At 42.3% G+C, this 21,951-nt stretch overlaps 1 protein-coding gene across 1 annotated transcript in view; it reads right to left on the reverse strand.

Annotated features, from left to right (window-relative positions):
* The window catches only part of LOC147315207 (uncharacterized), a 61,101-nt gene that overhangs the window by 16,876 nt on the left and 22,274 nt on the right, over positions 1 to 21,951 (reverse strand). The window contains exons 4-5 of the mRNA XM_086262471.1: positions 14,067 to 14,173; positions 10,385 to 10,497 (exon numbers count right to left, since the gene is read on the reverse strand). Of these exons, the coding sequence (XP_086118597.1) occupies positions 10,385 to 10,497; positions 14,067 to 14,173 (220 nt within the window). The remainder of the gene's footprint in view (positions 1 to 10,384; positions 10,498 to 14,066; positions 14,174 to 21,951) is intronic.

The following is a 21,951-nucleotide window of genomic DNA, read 5'->3' on the forward strand; positions in this document are numbered from 1 at the left end:
GACATCGATCATTAAACTGGAGAAGGTTGTAATATTGGGAGACTTAAACCTTCATATTGATGACGCTTCCTGTAACACTGCTGCTGAGCTCATCACTATCACTGAGTCTTTTAACTTTAAGCAGCATGTTTCTGGCCCCACACATACGAAGGGCCACACTCTTGATCTTGTTTTCTCCCTGGGTTTAAATATATATGATGTATGTGTGGAAGATGTCCATGTGAGTGACCATAGTTGTATATTCTTTAATTTGTCATTTTATGTGGATCCTTCACCTCCTAAATTGATGATCCAAAGGCGGATTATAAACCAGGATGCTGCTAGAAGGTTTTCTGCCATGTTTGTCCCTCGCATGGCTCAAAATGATATGGATTCACTTATTTTGTCTTTTAACAATCAATGTAAATTTATTTTAGATACGGTGGCACCTCTGAAACTAAATGTTGTCCATTCTTCAAATTTCTGTCCTTGGATAAATGAAAGTATTCGAAATTTTAGGAGATATTGTCGCAAATTAGAACGTTTATGGAAGGCTTCCAAGCTTGAGGTCCATAGGGTACATCTCAAGGAATCAATTTTCTCACTTAACAACATGATAAAAAATGCCAGAACGGAATATTTTGCTAATTTAATAGCTTCAAAAAAGAAAAATCCCAGAGTATTGTTTGATACAATTAAAAACATTGTCTCTCCTGATATTCCTCATGTACCAGTCTATACTAAATCTGACTGTAATGACTTTTTAAACTATTTTGTTAATAAGGTCGCTGCTATCAGGTCTAATATTTCTCCATCATCCTCTCAGTATCACATTGACACGTTGCTTACCTCTGATACTTGGTCCTCTTTTACTCCTGTTACCTTACAGGACATCAGTGCTCTGCTTGGTCGAATGAAACTGACTTCAAGCCACCTTGATGTACTTCCTCCATCATTTTTCATTAGTGTGTTTGATTCTATTGGCCCCTGTATTCTGGAAATAATTAATACTTCTCTTTATACTGGCTCAGTTCCCAGCTATTTTAAACAAGCTATTGTTGAACCAATATTAAAGAAACCAAATTTGGACCCATCTCTTCCAAGCAGTTACAGGCCAATATCAAAACTTCCATTGGTGTCAAAGATTTTGGAAAAAATAGCTGCAGAACAACTTATAAACTTTTTGGAAAAGAACAATGTTCTGGACATTTTCCAGTCTGGTTTCCGCAAATTGCACTCCACTGAAACCGCTTTGCTTAAAGTGTCTAGTGACATTCTGATGGCAGCAGACTCTGGAGAGTACACTGTTCTGGTTATGTTGGATCTCAGCTCTGCTTTTGATACTGTTGATCACAGCATCATGATAAATAGGCTGAAGGACTTGTTTGGGATTACTGGCGTTGTTTTAAAATGGTTTATGTCATATCTATCTGAGAGATCCTTTACTGTCTGTATAAATCATGTGCTGTCGGAAACATCAGTTCTGTCTTCTGGGGTACCTCAAGGATCTGTTTTAGGTCCTATTCTCTTTTTGCTGTATATCCTCCCTCTAGGCCACATTATCAGACGTTACAATAATATTTCTTATCATCTCTATGCTGATGACATTCAGTTGTACTGTTCTTTCAAAGCTTCTGAGTTGTATAAATTGTCTTGTTTAAATAATTGTCTGTCAGAAATCAAACAATGGTTAAATGACAATTTCCTTCAGTTAAATGCAGATAAAACAGAAACTTTGATTATTGCACCTGATCACATGCTCTCAGAAATTAGGCAGCATATCAGTTTTTTAGACCCTTCATTTCAGTCGAGTCTCAGAAACTTAGGTGTTATATTTGACAGTTCGATGTGTCTTGAGAAACACTCTAAACAACTTGTCCGGAACTGTTTTTATCATCTAAGAAACATTTCTAAACTCAGGCTACTGGTGTCAAAGGCAGAACTTGAGATGATGATTCATGCTTTTATCTCTTCTCGTTTGGATTATTGTAACGGTCTTTTTACGTGTCTTAACAAATCAGCTCTGGATCGCCTTCAGTCTGTTCAGAATGCAGCGGCAAGACTTTTAACTGGTACAAACAAGAGGTCACACATTACTCCAGTTTTGGCTTCTCTTCATTGGTTGCCTGTAAATTTTAGGGTTCATTTTAAAATTTTAGTTGTAACTTTTAGAGCTCTGCATGGTGAAGCTCCCCAGTATATCTCTGACCTGTTGAAACCTCATGCTTCATCCCGAGCACTTAGGTCTTCAGGTCAGAGGCTACTGGTGGTCCCACGTACTAGATTTAAAACACGTGGGGATCGGGCTTTTCAGGCACTGGCACCTAGGCTGTGGAACTCTCTGCCGTTGTCTTTACGCTGTCTAGACTCTACTGACTCCTTTAAAAAGCAGCTGAAGACATTTTTATACAAACGGGCTTTTAACTAATTTAATTAATTTTAACTTGTATGTCTGATCTTACTGTAAAGCACTTTGTGATTTTTATCTGTGAAATGTGCTATATAAATAAATTTTACTTACTTACTTACTTACTATGCTATGCTACTGTAAATTTATGTAATTTCTTATTTGCTGCATTAAAATCTGAGGTCATACAAGTCCATTCTCAACATTAGCACCCTCACCTTCTGTGTTTCTACATAACTCCTCTCTTCCTGCACTAAAATGGAAAGTTTAACACGTATAAAGGAATTTTTACTATCTGATTTAGAAGTACATTTTTACTTTACTCCTAGATCAGTTTACCTTTATAGCCTTTGTGATGGTCCTCAAAGTTCTACATATTACAAAGGTTGTTGGATTTTAAACTCTTTGGAGTGTCCGAAACCTTCACTCTGCTACCAACATTGAACTTCAACACTGGATAAAAATATTGAGGATTATTGTAATGTACTTGCCGGAAAAACTGCTCAAAACTTTTGTTATGCTCTTATTAACATACTGATGTTTAGCTGATTTATTTGTAATAAATATTGTGTTTAGTCATAAACACAAATATCAGATTATAAATTCTGACTAATGCTCCAGCAGTTTTACAGACATCGGTTGATGATGTACCAATCCCACCACTTGCATGGAAATCCAGGGTTTCCATCACTTAAAACCTTTGCCCATTTCTAACAGGCCCTTTTCTCACTGTAGGAGCCATATGAGTGGTTCCCGTCTGAAGTGGGTTGGTTTAAATGGACTCACTATATTGGTGTATGGGTGTTGGGCGTGTCTCATGGGTGTGGTAGATAATAAATGTGGTTGCACTCACCTGTTCACAGCACCTGATGTGATGAGCAGAAGGTAGGGTGAGCACGAGGCAAAACTTTCTGTTGACCGCAACTTGAGCACAATTTGAATGATTTGATATATTTGACTGTAACTTGATAGTGTTTGTATATCGGAGTACTAATTAATGCCATAGACCAGGTTGTAATTGGACATAATAGTTAGTACAGTTATTGACGAGTTGCAGTTATTTTGCTTGTGCAGTCTGTGCGTTTGTTTGATAGTTAATCCCATGTGCTGATTTGTGGTTTGGACGGTTGCATGTGGAAATAAAGAAGCAAATGATACAGAAGTGTTCTGTGCGTTTATTGTTGCGCGTCATCAGGGTCCTCATGTTTAGCCTGCCGCGGCCATTGGTTGGAGTAGCCGCAACAAACTGTCAACAGAAACCGTTTGTAGGTTTTATTGGATTATTTATAAATAGATGAGTTTTATTGATGATAGTTTTGTAGTTTGCTGTTGCCTTTTACCACCCGCTTTTAGATTAAGCCTTTGGCTACATAAGCACATTTTGTTCAGGAGTCTTGTTCCCCTGTTAGGTTTTAGCAGTACAGCTGCACAAGGCGTTGTACTGATTTGCTTTCTAGTATTTGTGCATCAGGCGGCTGAAGCCATTGGCTTGGGAGTACCGCCGCAGTTTGTGTTTAAGACAGTTTGTCTTCCTCACAGCTGATGGTATGGAGGTACATAAATACCCACCGCTAGTATGTACGGAAGACTAGGTGGAGTTAGTTAGGTTTAATAGGCAGTTAGTGGGGGATATTGCTCCTGTCAATTGTGTATGGCCAGGGTTTATGAAGTGAATGTCATCAAGTGGAGGCGTTGGAATGAAGCTGTGTGGCATAGGTGCAGTTCAGCGTTTGGATTTCGTAATGTTTTGAAGAAAAATGGAGACACACCAATTAATACAATGTGGTGATGTGGATGGAAAGAAAAGAAAGCCAAAACCGACTGCTAAGGCTTTGGAGAATCAGATTGAAAGACTGCAAACAGAACGTCACACTAAGATTAATAAAATTAAAAAGGTCATAAAAATTATTAAAGAGTTAAAGCAATATGAGGATAATGTTTCAACTGTTCAGGCTCAGTTAGAGAATTTGTCTGTGTTGCTTAAAGAGGCGACTCATCTGCATGAAACCTTGCTTCCTTTGCTTCCTCAAGAAGAGCAAGAGAAACAAACTGCTTGGTTTATAAGTGTGCGAGCACATAATACTGAGTTTATGGAGGAGATAAAGAAATGGCTTCATGATGCAAAAGGAAACCCTCAGAGCAAAAATCAGGTGTCTGAGCTTGATTTGCCAGATTTAAATCCACCTGGTGTTGATTCCTCTGATCCATTACCTGCTGGAAATGGTTCTGGTGCTGCTAGGCACACCGGGAATGTTGGTAAAGGTGCTGCGATAGATGATGTTAAACCAAGTGATAGCATCTCTAATGTTGGAAATAAAAGTTGTAAGAAAAGCAAATCATCACTCAGTGGCTCAATGGTTTCATCTGCCTTGTCAGCACGCATAATGGCAGAAGCTGACATGGCTGCCCTTCTTGTTCGACAGAGGTTGTTGAAAGAAAAGCATGCTTTGGAAGAACAAGAAATACAGCTTAAGAAAAGAAAGGAGCTGCTTGACTTGGAAACTGAAATAGCAGCCTCAGCAGCAAAGGTGAATGTTTTAAAAACTTCTGAAATGTCCCGAGTCTCAAGTGCTGCTAATGTTAAATCTGATGGAATGAATTCGTATTTAGAACGAGAGCAGGGGCGTTTAGCCGTTTTAAATCCTAATGCTCCGACGTTCAAACCTGTGTTACCAGAACAACCATATCAGGGTGTGGATGCTAGTGATCATCAAGCACAGGTATTGGATGTAAGGCCCAAGGTTAAAAATACTTTTCAACCCAAGGTCGTTTCATTGGAAAGGGCAGAGACTAAGTTACATCAAGTATTTCCAGGTGCAGTTTCAACTACTCAGATGATTTCGCAGTCTCACGCACAATCAAAACCTCTCACACATACAGTGCAAGGTGGTGAGGGTTATGATCATCTAGTCACAGTTTTGAAGAAACAAAATGAAATTACAACTTTATTGGCTGAGCAGCAGTCTCTGTTTTTGTTACCAAGACGTGACATTCAGTTATTTGATGGCGATCCTTTGCAATATCAAACATTTATGAGAGCTTTTGGGCACATGGTGGAGAGTCAAACTCACAGTGCTAAGGATTGTTTATATTTTCTCGAGCAATACACTAGAGGCCATCCCAGAGAAATGGTCCGAAGCTGTCAGTATATGCCTGTTGAGTATGGATATGCTAAAGCTAAATCTTTGCTCCAAGAGAACTTTGGCAATTCGCTGAAAATTGCTGCTGCCTACATTGAAAGGGTCAGTAAATGGCCATCTATAAAATCTGATGATGTGAAGGCTTTGCAGGAATATGGATTTTTACTAAGGCAATGTTGTAATGCAATGGGAGACGTTGAGTCCTTGCATGAGTTGGATGTCTCTGCTAATATGCAAGCAGTTATAAAAAAGTTGCCTTACAAGCTCAGGGATAAGTGGAGAAATGTTGTCTGCGATTTGCAGGAGAGATTTCAACGTAAAGTGTCTTTTTGCGATGTTGAGTTTGTTGAAAGGCAAGTTAAGATTGCAAGTGATCCATTGTTTGGGGATATACAGGATCCTCCGACAGCCACCAGAAAAGATGCGAGGAATAGTAAATCTCAGTTTTACCCTAAGGCTAAGCGGAGTAGTTTTGCTACTACAGTAGCCAAGGTAGAAGGGAAGATTGAGCCAGCATTGAGGCGAGAAAATGGTTCAGTTATGACCAAGGCCTGCTTGTTTTGTGGAGCAGGGCATATGTTGGAGTTGTGTCCTTCATTTGAAAGAAAGTTACACTGTGAAAGATTATCTTTTTTGAAAGAGAATGGTGTGTGTTATGGTTGTCTGTGCATTGGACACAGAAGCAGGGACTGTAGGAAACGTCTCTTGTGTAAAGTTTGTAATCAGAAACACCCCACACTCTTACATATTCACTCCAAGCAGAGGGAAAGTGTTGCAGTGCAAACTATAGGAGGGAGAGAACCACCAGATGAAGGTCCTTCATGTGCTGTGCAAAGCAGTGGTGTTACTGGGGCCGGTGAGCAAAATAGTGCTCTGTCCATAATACCAGTTAGAGTGAAGTCTAAGAAAGGTACTCAGTCATTAGTAACCTATGTTTTTCTAGATCCTGGGAGCTCAGCTTCATTTTGTACGGAAGCGCTCATGAATAGACTGAATCTTTCAGGAAGGAAAACTGGCATTCTTTTGCGGACAATGGGTCAGGAGAAAATGGTCAGTAGCTACGTGGTTTCAGATTTGGAAGTAGCTGGTTTGGGTTTAGATCATTACTGTGACTTGCCTGACTTATTTACTCAGAAAAGCATGCCTGTTCATCAACGTAATATTCCCCGACAGGAAGATCTCGACAGATGGCCACATTTGCGCCATATTAACGTACTGGAGATAAATTCCGGGGTAGACCTGTTGATCGGGACCAATGTGCCCAAGGCTTTAGAGCCATGGGAGGTTGTCAGAAGTCAAAATGGAGGTCCCTATGCAGTAAAAACTATGCTGGGTTGGACGGTGAATGGTCCTCTCAGAGAGGATCGTAAGACTGACATTTTTGATGTGAGTGTCAATAGGATTTCCGTAGCAAGATTGGATGAACTGTGGGAACGTCAAATGAAGACTGACTTTCCAGAATGTATTCAAGATGAGCAGTTGGCTTTATCTAGAGAAGACCAGCAGTTTATGAAGTCAGTGATGGACTCTGTCAAGTTGGTTGATGGTCATTACACCATTGGTTTACCTTTTAGGTGCAATCAGGTAAACATGCCAAATAATAGGAAGGCTGTAGAACAGCGAGCTATGAGCCTTAAACAGATGTTTGTCAAGGATGATTCCTGGTTGTCAGGGCCAAAGTTTCTTGCTGAACCAGAAATTAATTGGCCAGTGAATCTTGATCTTGGAAAGATCTCCATAAATGATCCAGAAATTAAAATGGACATTTTAGTTCATGCTGTTGATGCAAATGAACACAAGAGTGCATCAATCAGGAACATCCAGAAGGCCTACAGAAAGCTGGCTTTGCAGTTACACCCCGACAGAAACAAAGACGACCCGCAAGCCCTGGACAAGTTCGCAGACTTGGGGGCAGCCTACGAGGTTCTCTCAGATAAGGAGAAAAGGAAACAATATGACGTGTATGGAGAATACAGGCTCAAAGAGGGTCACCACAGCTTTCACAGCAATGTCTTCTCCAGTTTCTTTGGTGACTTTGTTTTCATGTTTGGTGGCAACCGACAGCAACAGGACAGGAATATTCCCAGAAGAAATGACATAATACTGGGCCAGGAGATTACACTGGAAGAAGTGTACTCTGTGAACTTTGTGGGTGGTGAACGCGAGTTGAAAGAGGCAGTGGAAGGATGGAATCAGGCACAGATTCATGAGATGCTGCTGCAAAAGGGCATAAAATGGATTTTTAATCCTCCTGCTGGTTCCCATCATGGCAGTTTTTGGGAACGTCTCATAAGGTCTGTTAGGAAGGTGTTAAATTCCATTTTGAAAGTGCAGAATTTGGACGAAGAAGGCCTTTGTACAGTTCTTTGTGAGGCAGAGGCTATTGTGAACAGTAGACCAATAACTAAAGCCTCTACTGATCCTAATGATTTGGAGGCCTTGACTCCTAACCATCTGTTGTTGCTTAAGACCAAGCCATTGATACCACCAGGAGTGTTTCAGAAGGGGGACGTGTATGGACGACGTCGATGGAGGCAAGTTCAGTACATGTCTGACCTGTTCTGGAAGCGCTGGGTCAAGGAGTACCTGCCCCAGCTTCAAGAGCGTCAGAAGTGGCAGAAAATCGGACGGAACTTCATTCCTGGGGATGTGGTTATCGTTGTCGATGATTCTGCGCCTCGTAACTCTTGGGTGACTGGAAGGATTGTGGAAGCAATTTCTGACAGTAAAGGACTTGTACGTCGGGTTCGTGTTAAGACAAAGACTGGTTGTTTGGACAGGCCGATCACTAAAGTGTGTCTTCTACAGGAAGCAGAAGAGTCATGAAGATTGACTTTTTCTAAGTGTCTATATGTATTACTGTGTATTTTATTATGTTGAATTAAAATTGTATCTTTGAATGTTTGATAAAGGATTGATCATGTTTATTAGTATGACTCCTACATGGTAAGTGTGAGGTAATTATTGCTCTAAAATAATTAGGGGCCGGTATGTAGGAGCCATATGAGTGGTTCCCGTCTGAAGTGGGTTAGTTTAAATGGACTCACTATATTGGTGTATGGGTGTTGGGCGTGTCTCATGGGTGTGGTAGATAATAAATGTGGTTGCACTCACCTGTTCACAGCACCAGTTGTGATGAGCAGAAGGTAGGGTGAGCACGAGGCAAAACTTTCTGTTGACCGCAACTTGAGCGCAACTTGAGCACAATTTGAATGATTTGATATATTTGACTGTAACTTGATGGTGTTTGTATATCGGAGTACTAATTAATGCCATAGACCAGGTTGTAATTGGACATAATAGTTAGTACAGTTATTGACGAGTTGCAGTTATTTTGCTTGTGCAGTCTGTGCGTTTGTTTGATAGTTAATCCCATGTGCTGATTTGTGGTTTGGACGGTTGCATGTGGAAATAAAGAAGCAAATGATACAGAAGTGTTCTGTGCGTTTATTGTTGCGCGTCATCAGGGTCCTCATGTTTAGCCTGCCGCGGCCATTGGTTGGAGTAGCCGCAACACTCACGTTTCACTAGATTTCATCAGTGGCTTACCCTCTCTGAAGTTAATGCCTACCTATGATTAATCCTACCTTTTCAAAGCTGCTCACTTCATTGTCCTGTTGCATTATAGCATAACATGATGGTTTTTCCTTCTATTGTGCTTCCTATGTTCCCCTCTGTCTGTGTCCTCTGTCTCTTCTCCTTAATATGTATTTCTATAATTTCTACAAGAAAATTCCATTTATTTTTGCCACCCAAAACCGATTCATATAAAAAATATTACTGAGACCTTAACAATGTCTTTATGTCAATTTCTTGTCAAATCCTTGTCTGGCATTTTCTGAATGTTCAGTGACCCCCAAACATACAGTACTGGGGGCGACCGTGGCTCAGGTCGCCCCCAGGTCGCGTATCTGTAACCGGAAGGTTGCCGGTTCGATCCCCGGGCTCTCTGTCCTGGTCGTTGTGTCTTTGGGCAAGACACTTTACCCTAACGCCTACTGGTGTTGGCCAGAGGGGCCGATGGCGCGATATGGCAGCCTCGCTTCTGTCAGTCTGCCCCAGGGCAGCTGTGGCTACAACCGTAGCTTGCCTCCACCAGTGTGTGAATGCGAGAGTGAATGAATAGTGGCATTGTAAAGCGCTTTGGGTGCCTTGAAAAGCGCTATATAAATCCAATCCATTATTATTATTATTATTATTATTATTATTATTATTATTATTATTATTATTATTATTATTATTATTATTACTGTGCAAAACGTTTAGGCAGTTATGAAAAAATGCTGTAAACAAAGAATGCTTTCAGAAATATAAATGATTGTTTATTGACCCCAAATGTATTCTGCAGCAGGAGAACAACCCTAAACATACAGCCAAAGTTATTAAGAGCTATCTTTAGGGTAAAGAAGAACAAGAAGTACTGGAAGTGATGGTACGGTTCCCACAGAGCACTGATCGCAACATCATTGAGTGTGTCTGGGATTTTATGAAGACAGAAGGATGTGAGGAAGCCTGCATCCACATAAGATATGTGGTTAGTTCTCCAAGATGTTTGGAACAACCTACCAGCTGAGTTCCTTCAAAAACTGTGTGCAAGTGCACCTAGAAGAACTAATGCTGCTTTAAAGGCAAAAGGTGGCCACACAAAATATTGATTTGATTTCTCTTTTGTTCATTCACTGCATTTTGTTGATTGATGAAAACAAATGATTAACACTTCCATTTTTGAAAGCATTCCTTGTTTACAGCATTTTTTCCTCACCTGCCTAAAACCTTTGCACAGTACTGTTCATGCATTATTGGAACCAATATAGAGATTTAAATAATGGAACACTACAACCTTTATCTCTTTACTGACCTTTTTTTTGTCTGTGCGGTGTTCCAGATAAGCCGATACCAGTAGTGTCTTTGTGCCTTTAACCATTGCAAGAGTGTATGTGTACGGTCTCTGGGCGGATGGTCTCTGAGGAACTGCATAGGTGAAAAAAAGATGACACCGCTTTGTCCATAATGACGTCAGAATTTTTTCTTGTTCCCAACTTTATCACATTCTCTGCATCCAAAGTCTAGACAAGCTCCCAGTAATAAAGTTACTAGGAGAATTGTTCTTCGCAGTTCCAAAGCTGTAGATATTCAATTCAGTTTTATTTATCTAGTGTTAAATCACTACAATAGTCTCCTCAAGGTACTTTATATTGCAAGATGTAACAATGTAACAATGCAGATGTAACAACAAAATTTGGAGTAAGCATGTAGCGACTGTGGGAAGGAAAAACTCCCCTTTTAACAGGAAGAAACCTCAGACAGAACCAAGCTCAGGGAGGGGCTGCCATCTGCTGCTACCAGTTGGGGGTGATGGGAGGTAGACAGGACAAAAGAAACATTGAGGAAGAGAACCAGAGATTAATAATAGGAAATGAAAATGCAGAATGGTATATAAACATAGTGACTAAAAAGGTGGGTGAAGAAGAAACACCCAATGCATCATGGGAGTGTGAATGTTAAACTGAACATTTAGCATTGTCACTACCCGATCCGTACTGGAAACCCGATCGGTACCCCGCATGCGTGAAAGGTGTCTACTTCTGGTCAAAGCATTTTACGATAGTTACAGGTCAGAGTATCTGTTAAGATGTTAAGAATAACAAGTATCTCTTAAAATGTTTCCGATAATGAAACATTTAATATAATGTAGACAAAAACAAAAGACAGTGACAGATCAGGACTCCCGATCCTTACTGTGCATGTGCAAAGTCGGACCGTACAAATCGGGTCTACCCAATCCGTACCGTGCATGTGCAGGGGTTTTCTTCTTCTTCTGTTCGTTTAATGGTAGTTTACTCCCCAGTGTACGAGGATACCGCCACCTGCTGACTGAGCGAATGAACCCTATTGTAAACTGAATTAGCGTCATTACAAACGTGTGTTAAATTTGATTTAGTGATAATCGAGTGTGTTTATGCTTGTCTGTGTGGAGAGGATTGTTGGAATAGTGATGATGATGTCCGCTATCACTGTCAATTGCCAGTAAACACTTCATCTGGCTGGTGGATCCTCACATGACATATTACCAAGTCTGTATTATTAACTCTGTAATTAGGCACCATTCTTCTTATTTTACGGCGCTGTTGTTCAATCAGGCATTCTCCATAAAGATCTATGGAACAACCTAACAACTTAAATTACAGATATTAAATATTTCACAATAAAGCTGAGCACCTTTAATTACTTATACTATAAATTTATAACTTTTGGTAATCATGGTAATCATTTTGATAATTTATGCAGTCTTATTTGTATTTCATTTAAGTTCTGTATTCCACTCCAGCTAATCTGTATTCATTGTACCCCCTTTCACTGTGGTTTTATGCAGCTAAATACAATATCCCAAAAGGTTGATTCATCTGGATGTAGTGTTTTCAGTGGAAGAAACATTTCGTCACTAGTCCAAGTGACTTCTTCAGTCTCAGCTGACTGCAGATTTCCCCAATCTTATAAACAGTACATTTGCACAATGACTGTATTGGCGACTGTCAAGCCTTTGAGTCGCCGAGCAGCTGAATAGGGGAATAATGTTGACGCGCCCGCTGTTTAAAGCGTTAGTCAAAGTTCCAAGTTAAAACTCCTTTATTTGTTATCAAAATCCGTAGAAAAACAGTGAACAAAAACATTCTAAGCTTGAGCGGTCAGCAAAAGTCGACTTCCCCCATCACCCACTCATTCACAAATTCCCTCAGGACGTGAACAGGTGATATAGCAATCACTATTACCGACACCACGTGACCCAAAGCTACGCCTATCCACAACAGACTGAAACCAGCCCACTGAATGAACAATGAGCTTTGAGGTCAGTAACTTGATCATTAATATGCAAATTGTCATGACCATTGATCAAAAACCACGGATCAAAGTCCATTGATCATTAATCAAAGACCATTGAGCAATGGCCATAAGTACCATTCACAGAGAGTTGGGGAATTGCTGCAATCACAGCATTGTAAGATGGTCAAAGATCTACCCTTGACCCCCTCCTTGAGCGTTTCTCCCTGTCCTTTCATTATTGAAAGAGTGTCCACTGGGCTGTAGGTGTAAACAGACTGTGGAGTCCTGGCCTGACGAGGTGGCTCATCTGTATTGGGCCATCTGCTTCGCCACAGGTTGTTTGGTTTCCCCAATGCATAAATCATGGCAATCCTCCTGGCACAGCATATTACTCTGTTTGTGTCGGGGGACCCGATCCTTGGGGTGGACAAATGTGCTCATATTTGTGAGCCCCCATCCCCCACTGCAGAAACCCTCTGAATTCTGGAACATTCTGAATTCTGGAATTGGAGGAAGAGTGTCAGCCCTTATACTGGGAGCTTGTTATATTGTTCTGTGGGACCAGTTCCCAGTTTTGATTGAAGCTTTTTATGCTTAAAATGTTCCCTTTTGAGAAAGCTCATAGTCAGGGCTACATCAAATGACCCTGCATCTTCCCTTGATTATGCTTTAGTAGGACTAGGCCATTAGGGTTTCCCATGATGCACTAGGGGCTTCTTCTTCAGTCACCTGTTTTCATGATCTGTGTGTTTATTCGCCACTTTGCAGTACACCAATAGTTATTATTTTCCACAGTGTATCTTATGTCTTTTTTCCCTCCCCTTACACTCAGCCTATCATTGATGCAAAAAATCTTGGCTTCGTTTCAAAATAAAAATAAAAAAAGTAAATCTAGGCCCTCTTGCTTCTTATATTAAACCCTCCATTAGAAACCTAGGTGTTACATTTGACCCAGCTCTGACGCTGGACACACATTAAATCTTTGGTTCGCTCTTGTTTTTACCAATTAAGAAATATTGCTAAGCTGAGTGACATTGTGTCATGCTCCAAATTGGAAATGATTATTCATGCTTTTGATTCATCTCGCTTAGATTATTGTAATTCCTTGTTTACTTGCTTAAGTAATGCCTCCCTGGAACGACTGCAGGGTGTTCAAAATTCTGCTGCTAGGCTTCTGACAAAGTATCCCAAATACTCCCATTCCACTCCCCTGCTGACTCAACTGCATTGGCTCCCTGTCAATTTCAGGGTCTATTTTAGGATTATAATCATGACCTATAGGGCCCTGCACGGTGTAGCTCCAACTTACAGTACATCAGTGATCTTCTTCTTTCTTATCGCCCTAGCAGGTCCCTGAGGTCTTGTGACCAGGGCTTGCTGGTTGTTCAGCATACAAGGTTAAAAACAAAAGGTGACAGAGCATTTGTATCAGTGGCTCCCAGACTCTGGAACTTGCTCTCTTTGAGTTTGAGATCTGTGGAGTCAGTCATTTCTTTTAAAAAGCAGTTAAAAACGTATCTGTTTAAACTTGCTTTTGGTTGATTTTGTTTATTTGAGGTTGTATGTCCGTTTCTGCTTCTGTGAAGCACTTTGTGATTTTTTTTTTATCTTAAAAGGTGCTACATCAATAAAATTTTACTGACTTTACTTTTACTTTGAAATAGCAATAAAAAATAACAAGTTTAACATTGAGCACCATCCAGTAAAAGTTAGCTTACCAACATCTCCTTGACTGCTGTTCTGAGTCACATTTAGTTGATCTAAGACTTCTGAACTTGCGACTGCTCTGTAGTACATGATCCGGTGGTGGAAGATTTTGTCAGTCCTACAGAGATAACAAGTAACAGCATTGCTGGAGAAACCCAAAGTTGCAGCAACTACCACAATGTGGCGGTATTGAACAAAAATAAAATCCTGTGAGTTATATGAGTTATATATGTGTATATACTAAACAAAAATAGGAATGCAACACTTTTGTTTTTGCTCCCATTTTTCATGAATGGAACTCAAACATTTTCTACATACACAAAAGACCCATTGCTCAAATATTGTTCACAAATCTGTCTAAATCTGTGCTAGTGAGCACTTCTCCTTTGCTAAGATAATTAGTGGTGTGCGATACTGCATATTTTGGTATCAATCCAATACCAAGTAAATATGGGCCAGTATCGTCGACACCAATACTTTTCAATAAATAAAGTGGAAGCGTCATTGAATTGCTAAATCTCAATTAATATTTTTGTGATTTTTCCTTTTTTATTATTAAATAGTTAAAACCCAGGACATAATTAGAACAAAGTTTATAATGAAATAGAAAATGCTTTATTATTGTGGCGCGGTGTGGTCTGCGAAGCCGCTGCATGTGAGATGGACTCACCTGCATGGCTTGTGCTCTGCTTGTGTTGTTGTTGTTTTGGTGGTGATGTGTATGGCCCGCAGTGGGAGAGCTGCAGCCGTTGAATGTACTGTTAAAGCAACCGTGTGGTTATTGTAAGGGTGACAGCGTGCGGCTCAGGGTGAGCCGGAGGCTGGCGTGCCAGCGTGACCTGCCAAGCTGGAGACGGAGGTTGAGGTGCGCGGGGGTCCTGCCACTCACGGTCCGGCCTCTCTTTCAACATAGGCTGGCACACTGTGTGGTCCTGTGTCACGGCCGCCTACCCAGCTGCCTGTGAGCCCCGGCTCACTCTCACGCCTGCTGCTTAGCCACTGCTTGCCACATGGGTGGTCACCGGACCAGCTCCCAGGCTGCCGCTGGAGAGTGGGCGGCCCACAGAACCATCTTGTCACCGGTGCCGCTGGATGCGCGGTCGACCGCCAGAGCGGACACTTCCCCATCGCTGGGCAGGGACCTGGGGCGCCGATGGTCCGGGTTTATTCCATCGCCTGCTCTCACAGGGGGGGAGTAGGTTCGGTTGGATGGCTCCCGGACCTCAGGCGGGTGATGGGGATATGTGGCGGAGTGTGGTCTGCGATGCCGGAAGGCATCTACAATCACGCCTCGCCGACTTAAACGCTCTACTTGTGTTGTTGTTGTGGTTGGTGGTGGTGATGTGTACGGCCGTCAGCAGGAGAGCTGCAGCCGTTTAATGTACTGTTACAGCAACCGTGTGATTATTAAGAATAAATGAAGCATTAAAATGCCATCGGGTCTGCCGTGGTGGTTTACAATTATCACTTTTTTTTTCTTTTTCTTTTTTTAGAAAAATCTTAAATAAAAAGTGCACGCAAACCAGTAAACAAATGAAAACAAACAAGTACTGTTGATAAACTATATTACAAAAATTACAATTAAAATTCTCAACAACAAAAACAACTGGTGAAAATATAAATAATAACATCAACACTTCAACAACTTAACAACCCCCAAAGCGTCTAAGTCATGTCTTGTGACAGTGCAACATCTAAACACAAGAGGGGGGAGGGGGAGCAAAGTGTGCCTGCTCTGCGCTGACACAGGAGAGGCGAATCCAGCGACCTGGTTGTTTCGTCTTTGCCGAAAGCACAGTATTGCAAACAAGAGCGGAACTTTAGGTAAAGAACTGATCTCACTAGGCTAGTATCGATCCGATACCGATGCCCATTTGGTGTCGATACAATTTGGGTCGATCCATCCACAGCTAAAGATAATCCGACCCACCTAACAGGTATGACATATCAAGGTGCTGATTAGACAGCATGAACACAAAGCAGGCTTACAGTGCATCACCCCTCCCCCCGCTTGGCCACTCAGACCACAACCTGGTCCTTCTCCACCCCACCTACACTCCTATGGTGAAGAGGAACCCCCCCCCACGAAGAAGGTGATAAGGGTGTGGTCTGAGGAATGCACTGAGGCCCTAAGAGAGTGTTTTGAATGCACAGACTGGCAGGAACTCTGCAAGCCTCACGTTGAGAACATCGACGCCCTCACGCTCTGCATCACGGACTACATTAATTTCTGTGTTGAGAACACTGTGCCTACCAAGAAGATACAGTGTTTCTCAAACAATAAACCGTGGGTCACCCCAGAACTGAAGGCCCTGCTGAACAAGAAGAGTGCTTTCTGGTCGGGAGACAAGGAGGAACTTAAGAAAGTCCAAAAAGATCTTAAATACAAGATCCGAGAAGGCAAGGAGTGCTTCAGGAGGAAGATGGAAAACCAACTCCAACAGAAAAACGTCAGAGAAGTCTGGAGGAACATGAAAAAAATCTCTGGACACTTCCAGGACAATGGAGGAGCCACAGTGTCTGCTGGCCGGGGGTGGGCTAACGACTTGAATCTGTTTTTTAACAGATTTGACAATGGCCCACTTATCACCTCTCCCACCCCCCCAGGTTCCATTGTCACCTGAGCTCTCCTCTCACCACAACACTGCTTCACCCCTATCCACACATCTACCCACAACAAAGCTAGCCCCACCCCCCACTCCAGCCCAGCCTCACATCTACTTCACAGCTGATCAGGTGAGAAATCAGCTCAAGAGGACGAAGGCAAGGAAGGCAGCAGGTCCGGATGGAATCTGCTCCAGACTGCTCAGGGACTGTGCAGACCAGCTCTGTCAGGTGGCCCTGTACATCTTCAACCTGAGCCTGAGCCTGGAGAGGGTTCCTGAACTGTGGAAGACTTCCTGTGTGGTTCCGGTGCCAAAAATCGCACACCCCAGGGAGCCCAACCACTTCAGGCCTGTTGCCTTGACTTCTCATCTGATGAAGACCATAGAAAGGCTCATCCTGCTCCACCTTCTGCCTCTGGTGGGCTCAGTGTTGGACCCCTGCAGTTTGCCTACCGTTCTGGAATTGGGGTGGATGACGCTGTCATCTACCTGGTACACCGATCCCTCTCTCACTTAGAGCAGGCGGGGAGCACTGTGAGGATCATGTTTTTTGACTTCTCCAGTGCTTTCAACACCATCCAACCTGCACTACTGAGAGGGAAGCTGGAGGGAGCCGGAGTAGGCAAACAGCTGACTGCATGGACCATCGACTACCTTACCAACAGACCACAGTATGTGAGGCTCCATGACTGTGTGTCCGAGGTGGTAATCTGCAGCACGGGGGCACCACAGGGCACGGTTCTCTCACCTTTCCTGTTCAGCCTTTACACTTCAGACTTCTGTTATAATTCGGACGATTGCCATATACAGAAGTTCTCAGATGATACAGCCATCATTGGATGCGTATCAGACGGGAATGATCAGGAATACAGGGGGTCATCAGTGACTTTGTTGGCTGGTGTGAGACCAATGTACTCCAAATCAACGCCGGCAAGACAAAGGAGATGATCATAGACTTCAGGAGGAAGTCACCCCATGAAACACCGGTGAACATCTAAGGGAAAGACATTGAGATAGTGGACTCTTATAAGTACCTGGGTGTTCACCTCAACAATAAACTGGACTGGATTACAAATACAGACGTCCTGTATAAGAAGGGCCAGAGTCGACTCCACCTGCTGAGGAGACTGAGGTCCTTCGGAGTCTGCAGGACTCTGTTAAGGACATTCTATGACACTGTGGTAGCATCTGCCCTTTTCTATGCAGTGGCCTGCTGGGGGAGTGGATGCACGGACAGGGACAGGAGCAGGATTGACAAACTGGTGCGGAGGTCTAGCTCCGTGCTGGGATGTCCCCTGGAGTCTGTGGAGGTGGTTGGTGAGGGGAGGATGTTAGTAAAGCTGACATCCATCATGAACAACCCACATCACCCACTGCATGAGTATGTGAGTGGGCTGAGCAGCTCCTTTAGTCAGAGACTGAAACACCCTCGCTGCAGGAAGGAGAGCTTTCGCAGATCATTCATCCCAACAGCAGTTAGACTCTATAACTCCTCAATCACGATGTCATAAGTCACTGGACACTGTGAACATCCACGGTCACCACTTCATGCATAATGGACCTTCCATGCGTATGGACATGTGCAGGTATATATGTATGTATATCTATACATATGTATATTTAGTGTGTACATGTGTGTGTGTGTGTGTACATGTCTATAAACAGGAATAGTAGTGGTACAATAGCTATGTCAAGCTATATAGTTTATGTCTTCCATATTTCCAACCATATCCATAATCACATACTGTGTATGCTACCATTGTACAGTGGGGCAAAAAAGTATTTAGTCAGCCACCGATTGTGCAAGTTCCCCCACCTAAAATGATGACAGAGGTCAGTAATTTGCACCAGAGGTACACTTCAACTGTGAGAGACAGAATGTGAAAAAAAAATCCATGAATCCACATGGTAGGATTTGTAAAGAATTTATTCGTAAATCAGGGTGGAAAATAAGTATTTGGTCAATAACAAAAATACAACTCAATACTTTGTAACATAACCTTTGTTGGCAATAACAGAGGTCAAACGTTTACTATAGGTCTTTACCAGGTTTGCACACACAGTAGCTGGTATTTTGGCCCATTCCTCCATGCAGATCTTCTCGAGAGCAGTGATGTTTTGGGGCTGTCGCCGAGCAACACGGACTTTCAACTCCCGCCACAGATTTTCTATGGGGTTGAGGTCTGGAGACTGGCTAGGCCACTCCAGGACTTTCAAATGCTTCTTACGGAGCCACTCCTTTGTTGCCCGGGCGGTGTGTTTTGGATCATTGTCATGTTGGAAGACCCAGCCTCGTTTCATCTTCAAAGTTCTCACTGATGGAAGGAGGTTTTGGCTCAAAATCTCACGATACATGGCCCCATTCATTCTGTCCTTAACACGGATCAGTCGTCCTGTCCCCTTGGCAGAAAAACAGCCCCATAGCATGATGTTTCCACCCCCATGCTTCACAGTAGGTATGGTGTTCTTGGGATGCAACTCAGTATTCGTCTTCCTCCAAACACGACGAGTTGAGTTTATACCAAAAAGTTCTACTTTGGTTTCATCTGACCACATGACATTCTCCCAATCCTCTGCTGTATCATCCATGTGCTCTCTGGCAAACTTCAGACGGGCCTGGACATGCACTGGCTTCAACAGCGGAACACGTCTGGCACTGCGGGATTTGATTCCCTGCCGTTGTAGTGTGTTACTGATGGTGACCTTTGTTACTTTGGTCCCAGCTCTCTGCAGGTCATTCACCAGGTCCCCCCGTGTGGTTCTGGGATCTTTGCTCACCGTTCTCATGATCATTTTGACCCCACGGGATGAGATCTTGCGTGGAGCCCCAGATCGAGGGAGATTATCAGTGGTCTTGTATGTCTTCCATTTTCTGATGATTGCTCCCACAGTTGATTTTTTCACACCAAGCTGCTTGCGTATTGTAGATTCACTCTTCCCAGTCTGGTGCAGGTCTACAATACTTTTCCTGGTGTCCTTCGAAAGCTCTTTGGTCTTGGCCATGGCGGAGTTTGGAGTCTGACTGTTTAAGGCTGTGGACAGGTGTCTTTTATACAGATGATGAGTTCAAACAGGTGCCATTCATACAGGTAACGAGTGGGGGACAGAAAAGCTTCTTACAGAAGACGTTACAGGTCTGTGAGAGCCAGAGATTTTCCATGTTTGAGGTGACCAAATACTTATTTTCCACCCTGATTTACGAATAAATTCTTTACAAATCCTACCATGTGAATTCATGGATTTTTTTTCACATTCTGTCTCTCACAGTTGACATGTACCTCTGGTGCAAATTACTGACCTCTGTCATCATTTTAGGTGGGGGAACTTGAACAATCGGTGGCTGACTAAATACTTTTTTGCCCCACTGTATATAGTGTATTATCTTACTTTTTTTCATCGATTGTTCTTATTATATTTTTGTATTTCCTTCTGATATCTGTACCTGAGCTGAGGTGACGCAATAATTTCCCCGTTGTGGGATCAATAAAGTCTTATCTTGAATATTGCACAGGTGTGCCTTAGACTGGCTACAATAAAAGGCCACTCTGAAATGTGCATAGTTTTGCTTTACTGGGGCGTGGGGGTGTTGGGATGTTTTCAGCTTCCAGGAATTGCGTACAGATCCTTGCAGTATGGGGCCACGCATTATCATGCTGCAACATGAGGTGATTGTCATGGATGATTGGCTCAACAATGGGCCTCAGGATCTCGTCACGGTATCTCTGTGCATTCAAAATGCCAGCATTAAAATGCACCTGTGTTCGTTGTCCAGAACATACACCTGCCCATACCATAACCCCACCGCCACCACGAGCCACTCGATCCACAATGCTCATCAACACGATGCCACATACGTCGTCTGCTATCTGCCCTGAACAGTGAAAACCGGGACTCATCCGTGAAAGAAATGCCTCTCCAACAGAACGCCTCTCGAGACGCCATTGAATGTGACGACAAACTGCAGGTCCATACCCCGATGAGTACAACTGTTTCTGACAGTTTGTGCAGAAATTCTTTGGTTATGCAAACCGATTGTTACTGCAGCTGTCCAGGTGGCTGGTCTCAGATGATCTGGGAGGTGAACATGCTGGATGTGGAGGTCCTGGGCTGGTGTGGTTACAGTCTAAATCTCACGGTTGTGAGGCTGGTTGGATGTAGGGATGGACCAATCCGATATACAGTATCGGTATTGGTCCAATCCTGAACTAAATTACTGGATCAGATATCGGGGAGGGAAGAAAATGTAATCTGATCCATTAAATATCACAAAAGCACCTCACAAAACAACATGGCAACCCAGGTAGTGACCTTAGCACGTCAGAGCAGTATGCATCATGTGATAAAGTGGCTGTTGTATGTGAGACCTGTCAGTGATCTGGAGTTCCTTCACACTGAAAACCTTTGGAGCCTCGCTACATGCTGCCAGACTAGGTGTTTTGCCAAGGTAGGCATCCCCGACAAAACCCATTCCGCCCGCACCGCGAGCACCCGCTAGGCACAGAGTGCGGATCCAGTTTACTCCACCTCCATTATAGACAATTAGACATGAAAGTAGAGATGTTTTAGTTTTGTGAAAAAGTGACAAGTGAGTGTCGTTACATTACTATTCAGTTTGAGGTTTACAACAGAAAATTATATATTCATTGTTCTCACGTAATATCGGATGAGATTATTTTGCCTGATAGTTATTTTTATCCTCCTGTAACTTTACTGTATAAAGAGCTAAAACCTCCAAAGTTTCAGGAGTAATTAGTCATTATAAGAAGTGTTTGTGAACTAAAAATCAAGACTGTGGCATACTGTTTGTCCGTGATTTAGACAGGGAGAACAAATTGTGGCAGGCTCAGCCTCATATTATATGTATCCCATTATAACTTTAATGTATAAAGGGCTAACATCTCCAAAATTTCAGTAGTTGGTCGTTATAAGAAGAGTTTGTGAACTAAAAATAAAGAAGTGGGACGTTGTTTCTCCATGATTTGGAGAGCCCAGCTTCTGCTCCCGACAAAGGGGAATCTTTTTAAGTTGTTGAATTATTATTCATTATTTTGTACTGATATTGAACTTCTTTTTTTCAGAACCAAAGAGTTTTTGAAATCTGCATAAAATTGCATTTTAAATTACTTTTGAATATTACTTTAAATACTTAGATTTAAAGTTCTGCAACAAGTTTAAATAAAACGATTAGTATTGCTGAACTGCAAAATATTTTGGGTGTAGTGTGTTTTTTGTATACAAGTATAGTAGAATAGCTTTAGTGTTTTTTATGTGTGTTTTATTTTATTATGAA

The sequence above is a fragment of the Aulonocara sp. 'chitande type north' Nkhata Bay genome, linkage group LG14, assembly GCF_057382095.1.
Source record: "Aulonocara sp. 'chitande type north' Nkhata Bay isolate Kocher_YH1m ecotype deep benthic linkage group LG14, A_spYH_male_GT1.1, whole genome shotgun sequence".
NCBI classification, from domain to species: domain Eukaryota; kingdom Metazoa; phylum Chordata; class Actinopteri; order Cichliformes; family Cichlidae; genus Aulonocara; species Aulonocara sp. 'chitande type north' Nkhata Bay.